This window comes from Chionomys nivalis, chromosome 7 (genome assembly GCF_950005125.1).
Source record: "Chionomys nivalis chromosome 7, mChiNiv1.1, whole genome shotgun sequence".
NCBI lineage: Eukaryota > Metazoa > Chordata > Mammalia > Rodentia > Cricetidae > Chionomys > Chionomys nivalis.
Genome location: NC_080092.1, coordinates 80,947,732 through 80,959,001, shown reverse-complemented (window position 1 = coordinate 80,959,001; position 11,270 = coordinate 80,947,732). Strand labels below are relative to the sequence as shown.

The 11,270-nt window shown below is 52.4% G+C and overlaps 1 protein-coding gene across 4 annotated transcripts in view; it reads right to left on the bottom strand.

Moving 5' to 3' along the window:
• Positions 1-244: 244 nt before the first annotated feature.
• The window catches only part of Atp6v0a1 (ATPase H+ transporting V0 subunit a1), a 55,338-nt gene continuing 44,312 nt past the window's right edge, over positions 245-11,270 (bottom strand). For all 4 annotated transcript variants that reach the window (XM_057774279.1, XM_057774280.1, XM_057774281.1 and 1 more), the window contains 3 exons: positions 8,285-8,402; positions 7,673-7,844; positions 245-476 (listed from right to left, as the gene is read on the bottom strand). In XM_057774279.1, coding sequence (XP_057630262.1) covers positions 383-476; positions 7,673-7,844; positions 8,285-8,402 — 384 coding nt within the window. In that variant the 3' untranslated portion in view covers positions 245-382. The remainder of the gene's footprint in view (positions 477-7,672; positions 7,845-8,284; positions 8,403-11,270) is intronic.

Below are 11,270 nucleotides of genomic sequence, written 5' to 3'. Positions count from 1 at the left end.
ACTGTGGCCTGGAGAGGGACCCCTTCCATCCCGAGGGCCCTGTGCCCCCACGTGGCTATGCGGGTTGGCTCACCAGTAGGGAGTAGAACAGGGCTGTCTGTCTGGAGGCCAGGAGGCCGAGACTGGTGCCGGGGGTGGATGGGCATCAGGCACAGCCATCCGACTCTCACTAGGAAATCTGTACGTTACACAAGGCTTGGGGTGCAGAGACCCGGGGAAGGCCAGCACCTATCTAAACGACTCACAGCTGGGGCAAGGGTCGCAGGGGTCACACAGATGCCCTGGTTTCCAGGGATCACAACCAGCAGGCAAAAGGAACACAGACAATCCCTGTGGAGGCAAGGGGGGGAGAACAGTTCTGGGCATGCGCCCTGCCAGGGACTCACTCATCGAACTTCCCCTCCCGGATATGCTCAAAGGAGAAGGGGAGGAACTTGAAACCGGCCCCGGAGTAGAATTTATTCTGGAATTCCACCCTGGAAAAAAGAAGAGTAAAGTCACCATTTCGCTGAGAAAATAAGATAGGGCTAAGTGTAGTAGTGTAGGCTTCATCCCAGCACTGGGAGACAAGGCAGGCCGATCATAGTGAGACCCCGTCCAAAAACCAAATCAAATAAATGGTTAAATGGCTCGGTGGTTAAGGGCACTTGGTGTTCTTGCAGAAGGCCTGAATTTGGTTCCCAGCATACGTGTGGCTGCTCACAACTGCCTGGAAATCCAGCTCCTGGAGACATCCTCTTCTAGCCTCCACACCCCCATTCAGACACATAGATAAAAATATTTAAATAAGCCGGGCGGTGGTGGCGCACGCCTTTAATCCCAGCACTCGGGAGGCAGAGGCAGGCGGATCTCTGTGAGTTCGAGCCCAGCCTGGTCTACAAGAGCTAGTTCCAGGACAGGCTCCAAAACCACAGAGAAACCCTGTCTCGAAAAACCAAAAAAAAAAAAAAAAAAAAAAAAAAAAATTTAAATAATAAAGACGAGTGCTTCACCGTGCTGCCCGGGCTGGCCCTGAACTCCTGGGCTCAAGCCACCCTCTTGCTCCAGTTCCCACAATAGCTGGGACTACCAGGAACGCCATCGCGCATGGACCAGGGCGACCCTTTTCAGATATCTATGCTACTTTCCCTCCAGAGGACAACTCTGTGGAGATGATTCTCTCACTCCACCTCCTCTTGTGCTGGACAGTTCTATGTCAACTTCACACAGGCTAGATTCTCACTTGACTGTTGAGAATCTCTAATGAGAAAATGCGCCCATAAGATTGGGCTAACGCAAGCCGGGCGGTGGTGGCGCACGCCTTTAATCCCAGCACTCGGGAGGCAGAGGCAGGCGGATCTCTGGGAGTTCGAGGCCAGCCTGGTCTACAAAGGGAGTTCCAGGACAGGCTCCAAAGCTACAGAGAAACCCTGTCTCGAAAAAAAAAAAAAAAAAGATTGGGCTAACGCAAGCCTATAGGGCATTTTCTTAACCATTGATGGAGGAGGGCCCAGTTCATTGTGGGTGGTGTCTTCCCTGGGCTGGTGGTCTTGTGCTCTATGAGAGAGCAGGCTGAGCAGCCATGGGGAGCAAGCCAGTAAGCAGCACCCCTCCATGGCCTCCGCATCAGTTCCTGCCTCCAGGTTTCTGCCTTGCTTGAGTTCCTGTCCTGACTTCCTTCAAGGATGAACAGTGATGTGAAGGGTAAGCCAAAGAAACCCTTTCCTCCGTAACTTGCTTTGGTCGTGGTGTTTCGTTGCAGCAATAGAAGCCCTAAGACACACCCTTGTGTGGGATTGAACTCAGGTAGGTCACGGACTTTTGAGGTAAGCACTGAGCCTCTCATCGACCTCTGCTATTTTTTAAATTAAAAATAACATTTAAAATGTATTATGGGGGGAGGTCAGAGGTCTACTTTGTGGACTCGGTCCTCCTCTTCCACTTTTCCATTGTGTTCCCGGGGTCAAACTCAAGTTGCCAGGCTTGCGTGGCAGCACCTTCACCACCGGGCCGCCTTGTCAGCTACTTAGGAGAGGCTTTCAGAGCCCAGGGCCACCCTCAGCAAACCACCGCACAGGATGCCCGGAGAAGTCTCTGTCTTCACATCTCATTCCCACTTGGTCCTGCTGGGTGCGTTTGTGTTAAATGTGTAACAGCACAGACAGCGCAGTGTGACAGCGGCAAGCTAAGGAAGAAGAAAGCCCCGAACCCCTTCAGCCACCAAAGGGAAGCCCCCTGGAGTACTTCTCCTTCTGGGTAAACATGACTGCCCCGCCCCAAGAAGGGAGACTTGGGAGTGAATGCTGAAAGCAGTCAGTTCAGAAGAGGAAACTCTCAGGAAAGAGGGGGAGGCTTGGTGGGGGGGTGTTCTTCTCGAAGCAAAAACATTCTCCAGCCACAAAAACATCTGAGAAAGAATTCTTCTCTGGAGGCTGAAAGGAAAAACAGGACCTTAACTCCCTTCCCAGGCAGATCAGCGGCTATCCCTACTGGTCTCTTTGGGGCCCTTTTCCAGCTCAGAGGGGCAGGAAGAAGTTGGGAGCAGGGCTGCCTGACTGTTTCCTCCCGCACACTCCCCTGGCTGGCGGCCCAGCAACCAAACCACCACCAAATATGGGCAGAAACACGCAGGCCTGATTGAGAGGAAGCCAAGCTGCCCTGGAGCATAGTTTCCAGGAGGCACCCAGTGACCCTTGCAAGAACAGGCGGGATGGGACTGTGGTGGGCTCCAGGGGGCAGGTGACAGAAGCGTCGAGGCCTGGAGAGGAATGTAGCTCCACAGTGCACCCTTCAGCTACACACAGGGCTTCTGTCACTCAACTAGAGAACCGTGGGTGGGGGCTAGTGGTACCGAGTCCCAGAGGCCCCCTCAGCTTTGGTGTGGGCTTGAGGACACAGTGGCAGAGCTATGGGCTGAACCTATTAGGAGGAGTGGGAAGAACCTGCCATGCAGAAGCGATCACATGGCACTTTCTCTGCCACCCTCACAGTCTGCCGGGGCAGGGCCCAGGCCCCAAGGCCTCCCAGGGAAAATGGACCCCCAGCAAATTAGCTGCAGGATTCCAGGGCCCAGATTCATCCTCCACCCCAGTGCCAGCTTCTAAGAAGTCTCTCTGCAAGTTCCAGGCAGAGCTGGGGGTAGGGGAAGGGCAGGGGGGTGGTTAGGCTCCTGCTCTGGCTCCCTTCCCTTGGGTCTGGAGGGTTCATGTTGGTTAGGCCTCATTCACGTATATCAAGGGTATTCCTGAACAACCGAACAAAACGTGTACAGCCCTGCTCTTTATCCTATACCATGTAGCCCAAGGTTGCCCTCTCGGGGTCCCAGCTCACGTCTCCAGCTCTAAGGATGCATTCCAAATGACTCCTTGGCTGGCCAATCACACAGACAGACTACTCTAATTTCCAACAGGATGAATGGAGCCCAAGTTTTGCTTAGATGGCTACAATCACCAACCTGCTTGTCTCACGTCTGCAGTTCCGGCGCGTGGGCTGACAGACAAGGTCCCTCTGGTGCGCCGCCATCTTGGGTTTATCCTGAGGTCAGTCCTACTTTCCCTCTTACCCTGAGAGTCCTCACCTCGAGCTCCCAGGACAGAGATGGAAAACAACTCCCCCTGGCCACCCCACCCAGGGAAACGTGTGCTTCCTGAGTACAGACCAAAGTCGCCTTGTGGGGTGAGAGGTGCTGACTCCTGAGGGCTCTTCAGCTGTTTGCTCAGCCTCTGAAGTGCACCGAGAACCCAGTCTCAGGAGTGCAGCCGGGCTTCTGTCACCCCAGAGTCTCAGGAGTGCAGAGGCTTGGCTTGTCACCCCTTCCAGCTCCAGTCCCTGGCAAAGGCCACCCGGTGAGCCAGGGAGGCTGCCAGAACGAATGTGAGTGCTCCTGCCATGTTCCAGGGCTGGCTGAAGGAGGAAGGAGTCGTGGGGCCTTTTCTACTCTTTGGGGATGAAGACATCTCTCTGATGGCTCGGGTATCAGGCAATGCCGTCAGCTGGGACTATCGCCCCAGGACTTTTACTCCAGCACCACTGCATTCCTCCGTCTGCTCCCCAGGGCTGTCTCCTCAACCATCGACCCACATAGGGGCACACAGGTGTGAGCACGGACACACACAGGGATCCCCATCCCAGGCTGCAGCCTTTATGTCTCATTCTGATGGCCAGTTACAGCAAGACCCTGCTTTGTGTCTAATTATGGTGGGCATTAACACCAAGCACACCTTGCAGGGTAGGTGGGAAGACAAACAACCCAGGAGACAGAAATTATGTTCTCAAATGTCACTGGCCTTATGACCTGCACTAGTGATTTAGTTATCAAATAAAATCAAAATCAAATTAAATGCTTTTCTTCTCAATTCCAAAGAAACTCAGAAGTGGTATATCAGGGAAACACCAGGGACGAAGTGAGAAGCGTGAAGATGTTTGTCTGGTGCCAGAAACCAGCAGCACTATCCCTGGGCCACTGCGGCAAGGACCGTCCCCACCCCTCACCAGAGTCACAATGCTGAGCTCCCTGCAGCGCTTGGCGCACTTCTGCATTTGGCCAGTAGAGGGCACACCAGCACCAATTAAACTTTTACGTGGTGGTGCCACCTCAACCTTGTCAAGGACCACGCACCCCTCCAAAGCCAGCATTCTGAAAGATGCATGAGGCTTCCTCTGTCTCTCCTCTTGTGCAACGCTTACACTACCAAACAGACAAACAAGAGAGAGACCTCTGTCTCAAACCTGCTCCTCGCAGACTGTACCTAAGGGCATTCAGGTGGCCGCACACACCTCCTTTAAGTCTATCCAGCCCGAAAAGTCTGTTCACGGGGCCCGACAGACAGGTCCTCTCTACAGGGACCCTCCTTCAGCCATTGCCTATTACGGTGTGTCAAGGCTGCATAACAGACACCTGGTGTGTACGTTATTTCCCATGTTCTCACAGGAACTCTGCCTTCTGGCTACTGTCTTCTGTCTCAGAGAGCTCAGGATTGCCCGCCAGTGAGTCAGTTGGCCTCAGAAGCTGCCTCACATCCTCTCCACTTCCCCATGTTCCTTTAGGAGAACAGAGGGAGGCACTGTCACCTGAGGGCCGCAGGGGAGCCTGAGGACGAAGGCATTCGCCTGGCAATAAAACGTGGCCTCCCAAACTGCTTCAGCTCCTGATGGCAGTGAGACCCAAGGCAGGCAACCTCCACAGGCTGTGCACTCCTGCCTTGCTGACCTGCCTGATGGTTCTGACCTAACCTCCATTGCTCCTCACCCACCCAGAACAGGAGGCAATCAAGGAGGGGCAGTCACTCTTCCCTCAAGTCCTGAGCTCGGGAGACACAGAGGAGAACAGGAAAGCATGGAGGCCAAGAGGGACAGAAAAAGTGAGTCACCAGCGGGGCCTGGTTACGCAGACATTCCCTCACTGGAGTGGCTGCGGAAGTGTGCTGGCGAGAGCTGGCTGATAACATGAGGGGGGGATGCCAAGCCTAGCTGAAAGCACGCAGCACTCCCAACCTCCCAGCTCAAGTAAACAAACCTCTGGGCGTGGAGGAGCCAGCGGAGAGCCAGCAGAGAAAGCAGCGTCTACTGAGTCTGAGGAAGCACAGGCCTCCTAGGCAGCCTGGAGGGAGGGTCACAGCCACAGCCTACCCCTAACACCCCTCGATTCTCCCCCATAACTTAGTACAACCAACAGGAGACTCATGGGGCCAGAAGAGAAAGATGAGGAACACAGACAAGAGGCTCCTCAGGGTCAGGGCTGCACAAAGCCCCTGTGGAGCCCAGAGACCGACCACCCATTACCTCATCCATAGGTTTCTGAGGCAGGGCCAAGGAGTGTGTGCGGTGGGAGTGTTCGTGAAGGGCCAACTAGAGCTTCTGGAGATGCCTGGATTGACCCTTCCTTGACATCTTCCTCCTCCTCCTTTTTTTTTTTTAAAAAAATAACTTATTTACTTTTATTTTATATATGTTGGTGTTTTGCCTGCGAGTATATCTGTATTCAGGAATCAGATCCTCTGGAACAGGAGTTACAGACAGTTATGAGCTGTCATGTGGGTGCTGGGAATTGAACCTGGGTCTTCAAGAAGAGTATTCAGGGCTCTTAATTGCTGAGCCATCTCTCCAGCCCCTTGACCCTTCCTTGAAAAGGAGAATGGTAACATAAAGGAATAAATGGAGCCCCAAGGGGAGGAGTCTGAGGCAGGGGAGCCAGTGAAACACAGGCTTCCTGGATTGTACTGTGGCTGTGTTTCAGGCACGTTTGAGAAATATTCATACAAAAATTATTCACAGTTTATCTGAAACTCTACCTAACTGAGCATCTTGTGTTATTAGGAGCCTGTCCTCGCACTCGCTCTATAGCAAGGCTGGCCTCGAACTCACAGAGATCTGCCTGCCTCTGCCTCCGGAGTGCTGGGATTAAAGGCAAGTGCGACCACCGCCCAGATACAGTTGCTTATCTTGAGTGTGTGTATCTGTGCGCACAAGTGTAGACATTAGAGGACAACTTGCAAAAGAGTGTTCTCTCCTTCCACCACGTGGTTCCAATGAATTGAACTCAGGTCGTCAGGCTTGGTGGCAAACACCTTAGCCCATTGAGCATGTCTCTAGACTTCTCTTATAATCTTATTTGCTAAATCTGGCAACCCTCATTTGAGGTCATAGTCACAGCCCAGCCTCTAGCTCTCCTATTTCTGAGCCATTTCTTCATACAGAGCCATGAAGGGTCACACAGTCCATCAAGGAGAGCAAACATCGCACACCTCCACACCCCTATACTTTGGAAAAGCTGCTTTCGTGTCCTTAGCATCTTACCAAAGCAGCATTGGCACAGGGACACAGTAAAGGGACAAAGTAGGGATAGAGTGTGCTCTAGCAATTCCTGGTTGGGGCCAGCCCAGGGCTCTAGCCACAGCCCAGAACAAAACAAAAACAGCTCACACACAAAACACAAGCTCCTTGCTGTACACGGGTGTCCTAACTCTTGAAAAGGTGAAGAACGGGAATTGTGAGTTTGAGGCCAGCCTAGGATATAGAGTAAGATTCTTAAAAAAGAAAACAAGCCAGGTAGCGGTGCTCACACCTTCAATCCCAACATTTGGGAGGCAGAGGCAGGCAGATCTGTGAGTTCGAGGCCAGCCTGGTCTACAGAGCGAGTGCCAGGACAGCCAGAGCGACACAGAGAAACCCTGCCTCGAAAAATAAAAACAAAACAAATGAAAAAAGGAAGAAAACAAAGAACAACAAAACAAGTCCTATCCCAGAGTCCCCTTCAGCTTTACAAGCACAGTCAAAGGCACCTAGGGACACAAAGCAAGGAACGGGAGCCTTCCTGGAACCCTTGAGAAGATGAGCGGGCTGCCTGGGGCCTTTTCCAGGGCTCCGCGCCAGGAAAAGTGGGGAGTGTGCAGGAGCTGACTCCCCCGGAGCCCACGCCAGGGCAGGCGACTACACCTCTCATAGCTGGAATCTCACCCGTAGGGGTTGAGTAGCGGTGTCAGCTGTGAAAAGCGATTTCAGTGCTGACTTCCTCAAAAATCCTTGCTGGCCTGGCTTCTAACTGGGGAACCCCATTACCCCTCAATTGAACCGGAGAAGGGCCAGCTTCCGTTCCCTAGAGGACAGACTTGTGGTGCTAAAGTGAGAACATTGCCCACTCCCTGTGACCACTCCCTGCTCCACCCAGCTCCACCCACGACCCATTGCCACTCACCAGTGTAACCGCAGGGCGTGGAGGAAGGCCGAGAGGCCCTCCATGATCAGCAGAATGGCCACAGTCAGGGTGGCAAAGGCGGTGAAGATGAAGAACAGCAGAAACCCTCCGGCCAGACTCCGGACATGCAGGCCTATGTGGATCACCATGGTCCAGAGTACTTCGGAGAGCTCTGCAGAAGGGGAGACACGGGGTACAGCTGAACTGAGCAAAAGGGAGGATGAGACCTTTGCATTTCGCTCTGCCACTGTTAACCTGGAGAGTTCCTTTTTCTTTTTTTTTTTCTGATTTTTAAAGACAGGGTTTCTCTGTAAAACCCTGGTTGTCCTATAGACAGGCTGGGTTCAAACTCACAGATCTGCCTGCCTCTGCCTCCCAAGTGCTGGGATTAAAGGCGTGCACCCCCCCCCCCATTGAAAACCATGTCTCTGCATTGGGGCAGCATCACTACAAACAGCTAAACCGCACAAGAGTGGACACACCTTATCTGCACTCATTCTTGGACTCAGGAGCTGGACTGATCCCTGAAGTCTCCTGAGTTCCCGTGCTGGGGAAGCCCCCACTGATCTAAGGAGTTCCCAGAGGAGGGAGAACTGGAGAGGACACACTCACGTGCATGCGCAAGGCTCAGGGCCCAGAGCCGCAGGTAGGAGGCCGTGTTGGAGATGCAGCCCAGGCAGTACTCGATGGTGTGGATGGCCTGGTGGACCATGGTGTCCGCAAAGTCAAACTGGCACGGGAGGAAACCAGAGGGGAGATCAGGCTAGGAGGGGAGTGTGCAGGAGCTGACTCCCCTGGAGTCCACACCAGGGCAGGCGACTACACCTCTCATAGCTGACATCTCACCTGAAGAGGGGCTGGGTAGCGGTGCTGACTCCGAAAAGTGATTCCTGCAATGACTTCCCCCCAAATTGTTCCTGGCCTGGTTTCTAACTAGGGCACCCTAATACCCCCTCAATATGCTACACTGTATCTTCCTTTTTACACAGAGTTTCACTATATAGTTTCAGGTTGATCTTGAACTTGGAACCTCACCTCCTTAGCCTCCTTTGCAGTGTGTGCCACTGCATCAGAAAAGCTTTTTCTTTTCTTTTTTAAATTTTAGGTGTTCTCTTTAAAAGACTTATTTTATTTTATTTTGAGACAGGGTTTCCTCTGTGTATTCATAGCTGTCCTGGAACTCACTCTGTAGACCATGCTGGCCTTGAACTCAGAAGGTCCTCTTGCCCCTGCCTTCCTAGTGCTGGGATAAAAGGTGTGCACCACCACTCATCGGCCAGACTTAATTTATTTTTATTTTATGTGTATTAAGTGTCTTCCCTGCATGCAGATGTGTGTACCAGGTGTGTGCAATGCCCACAAAGGCCAGCAGAAGGCATCAGATCCTCTGGAATAGGAGTCTGTGAGTCTCCATGTGGGTGACAGGAATCGAACTCAGGACCTCTGGGAGAGCAGCCAGTCTCTTAACCACTGACTATCTCTCCAGCCCCCACAGCGTGTATCTTAATGAGACTCTTTTCAACAAATTTTTCTCTCCCTGGTGGGGTCTGATCTCAGTGGCACGCTGCGTCAAGAACCATGCCTTATTACTATTTTTTGAGTCCTGCTGCTGTGATTAAAACCCCGACAAAAGCAACCGAGGGGAGAAAGGTTTATCTGGCTCCCAGATCAGGGTGCAGTCATCGTGTCGGGGAAGCCAAGGCAGCAGACGCTGAAAGCGGCAGAGAGCAATGGACGCATGAGCTGTTTGCCTTCACTCAGTCCAGGACCCCAAGCCAGGGAATGGGGCACCTACTTTTGAGTTGTCTTCCCACTTCAGTTAGGCCAGCAGTGACAACCTCTCACAGGCATGGCCAGGGGCTTGTCTCACGGGTGACATGCCTTACAGTGGAGCGCCTCTGCTTAGAATACGGCAAGGGCAGGCACGAAGAAGCTACTTGCACACTGGGTCCCACAGCCTCCTTATTTACTCTTTTCAGCATTTTGAGACCAAGACAATCTCCTTCTTCTGTGACTTCTAAAAAGATCACCTAGGGAAACTTTGTCAAAAGTCCACTGATTTCCACATGAAGAGCTAATCGGAAATTAATGTAGGCGTGCCTGGCATGGTGGCTCACACTGTAAGCCCAACACTGAGGAGGCTGAGGTGAGCAGCCTCAACAACACACTGAGACCCTGCATCTGGGGAGGGGGGCTAGACTTCCCACAGGGCAGGGTGCCCTGCCCTCTCTTAAGACTGGAGGGGGTGGGAGGACGGTGAGTGGGGAAGCAGGAGGGGAATGGGAGGAGGGGAGGAAGTGGAAATTTTTGAATTGAAAAATAATATATATATATATATATCTGAAACCAAACAGGTGTGCCTGGGAGCTAGGGATGCAGCTCAGAGAGCACTTGCCGAGCATGCCCAGGGTTCAGTCTTCAGTGCTGCATGGAAGGGGGCTGGGGAGAACTCAGGGTCTGGAAGAAGTTTTCAGAGTCCCCTTTAGGAGCAGTTTTCTGAACTTGGTATATTCTAGAAAGCTCAGGAGGAGAAACAGAATGTCTACCACAGAGCAGGCCATAGTTTTCTTTCTGATAGTACTCTTCCAAGCCCCGCCTAGGATCAATCACCAGCTCCAGCTCCTGAGGCTTCCCCATCCTCATGTCTGGGCCCGTCTTATGCTATGGTCTCTATACTGTGTGAAGGGGCTGGGCTGGAAAGTCATAAGAGTACGGCCAGTAGGAAGAGGGGACACTCCAGCAAGTCACCCTGGGGAAACGCCTCACTTCCAGTCACCTCTGCCTAATCCTGTGAATTTCTGGACTTTTCTATAAGCCTCTTGCTCTGAAAATGAGGAGCCCTTGTTACGTTACCCAGAGCTCCCCGGTTCAGCAGCGCTGTAGGAAGCCTTCCTACCCCGGCTGCAGGAACCGCCGGGAAGAAAGCCCAGAGCTCAGAGAAAGCAAAGCACTTTCAGTCTTTTCACATCTGAGCCGATTTTCTCTCACTATAAAAAGGAGAACCATGGGGCTGGAGAGGCGGCTCAGCGCTTAAGAGCACTGACTGCTCTTCCAGAACCCAGGTTCAGTTCCCAGCACCCACATGGCAGCTCACAACCATCTGTAACTCCAGGATCCAACACCCTCACACAGACATACATGCAGGAAAAACATCAATAAAAATAAATTATAATTTTAAAAAAGGAGAACCATAATCAGGATAGACTATATGAGAAAAGGGTATTTTCAATAAAAGAAAAAAAATGAAATAAAAAGGGAACCAGGTATAGCTGTGGAGACCTGTGGTCCCAGGACTTGAAAGGCAGAGGCAGGATGGCGAAGAGCTCAAGACCATTCTTAGCTGCACAGTGAGTTCTAGGCTAGCCTGGGCAATAGGAGACACCGCATGCCCATCACAGTAGAAAGGAGAGGAGGGGAAACCTTCACTTCCAGGCAATACCCCTGCTTTCTCTTTTCCTTCCTTCGCATCTCCCTAGGAATGTTTTCTCAGGGGAGAAGAGAATTAAGGGAGAAATCCAGGCAAGCACTTGGAAGGGGCCCGTCCTTGGCCATGGGCTGAACACAGGCATCTCTGATGTGACGGCAGTCACTCTCCAGC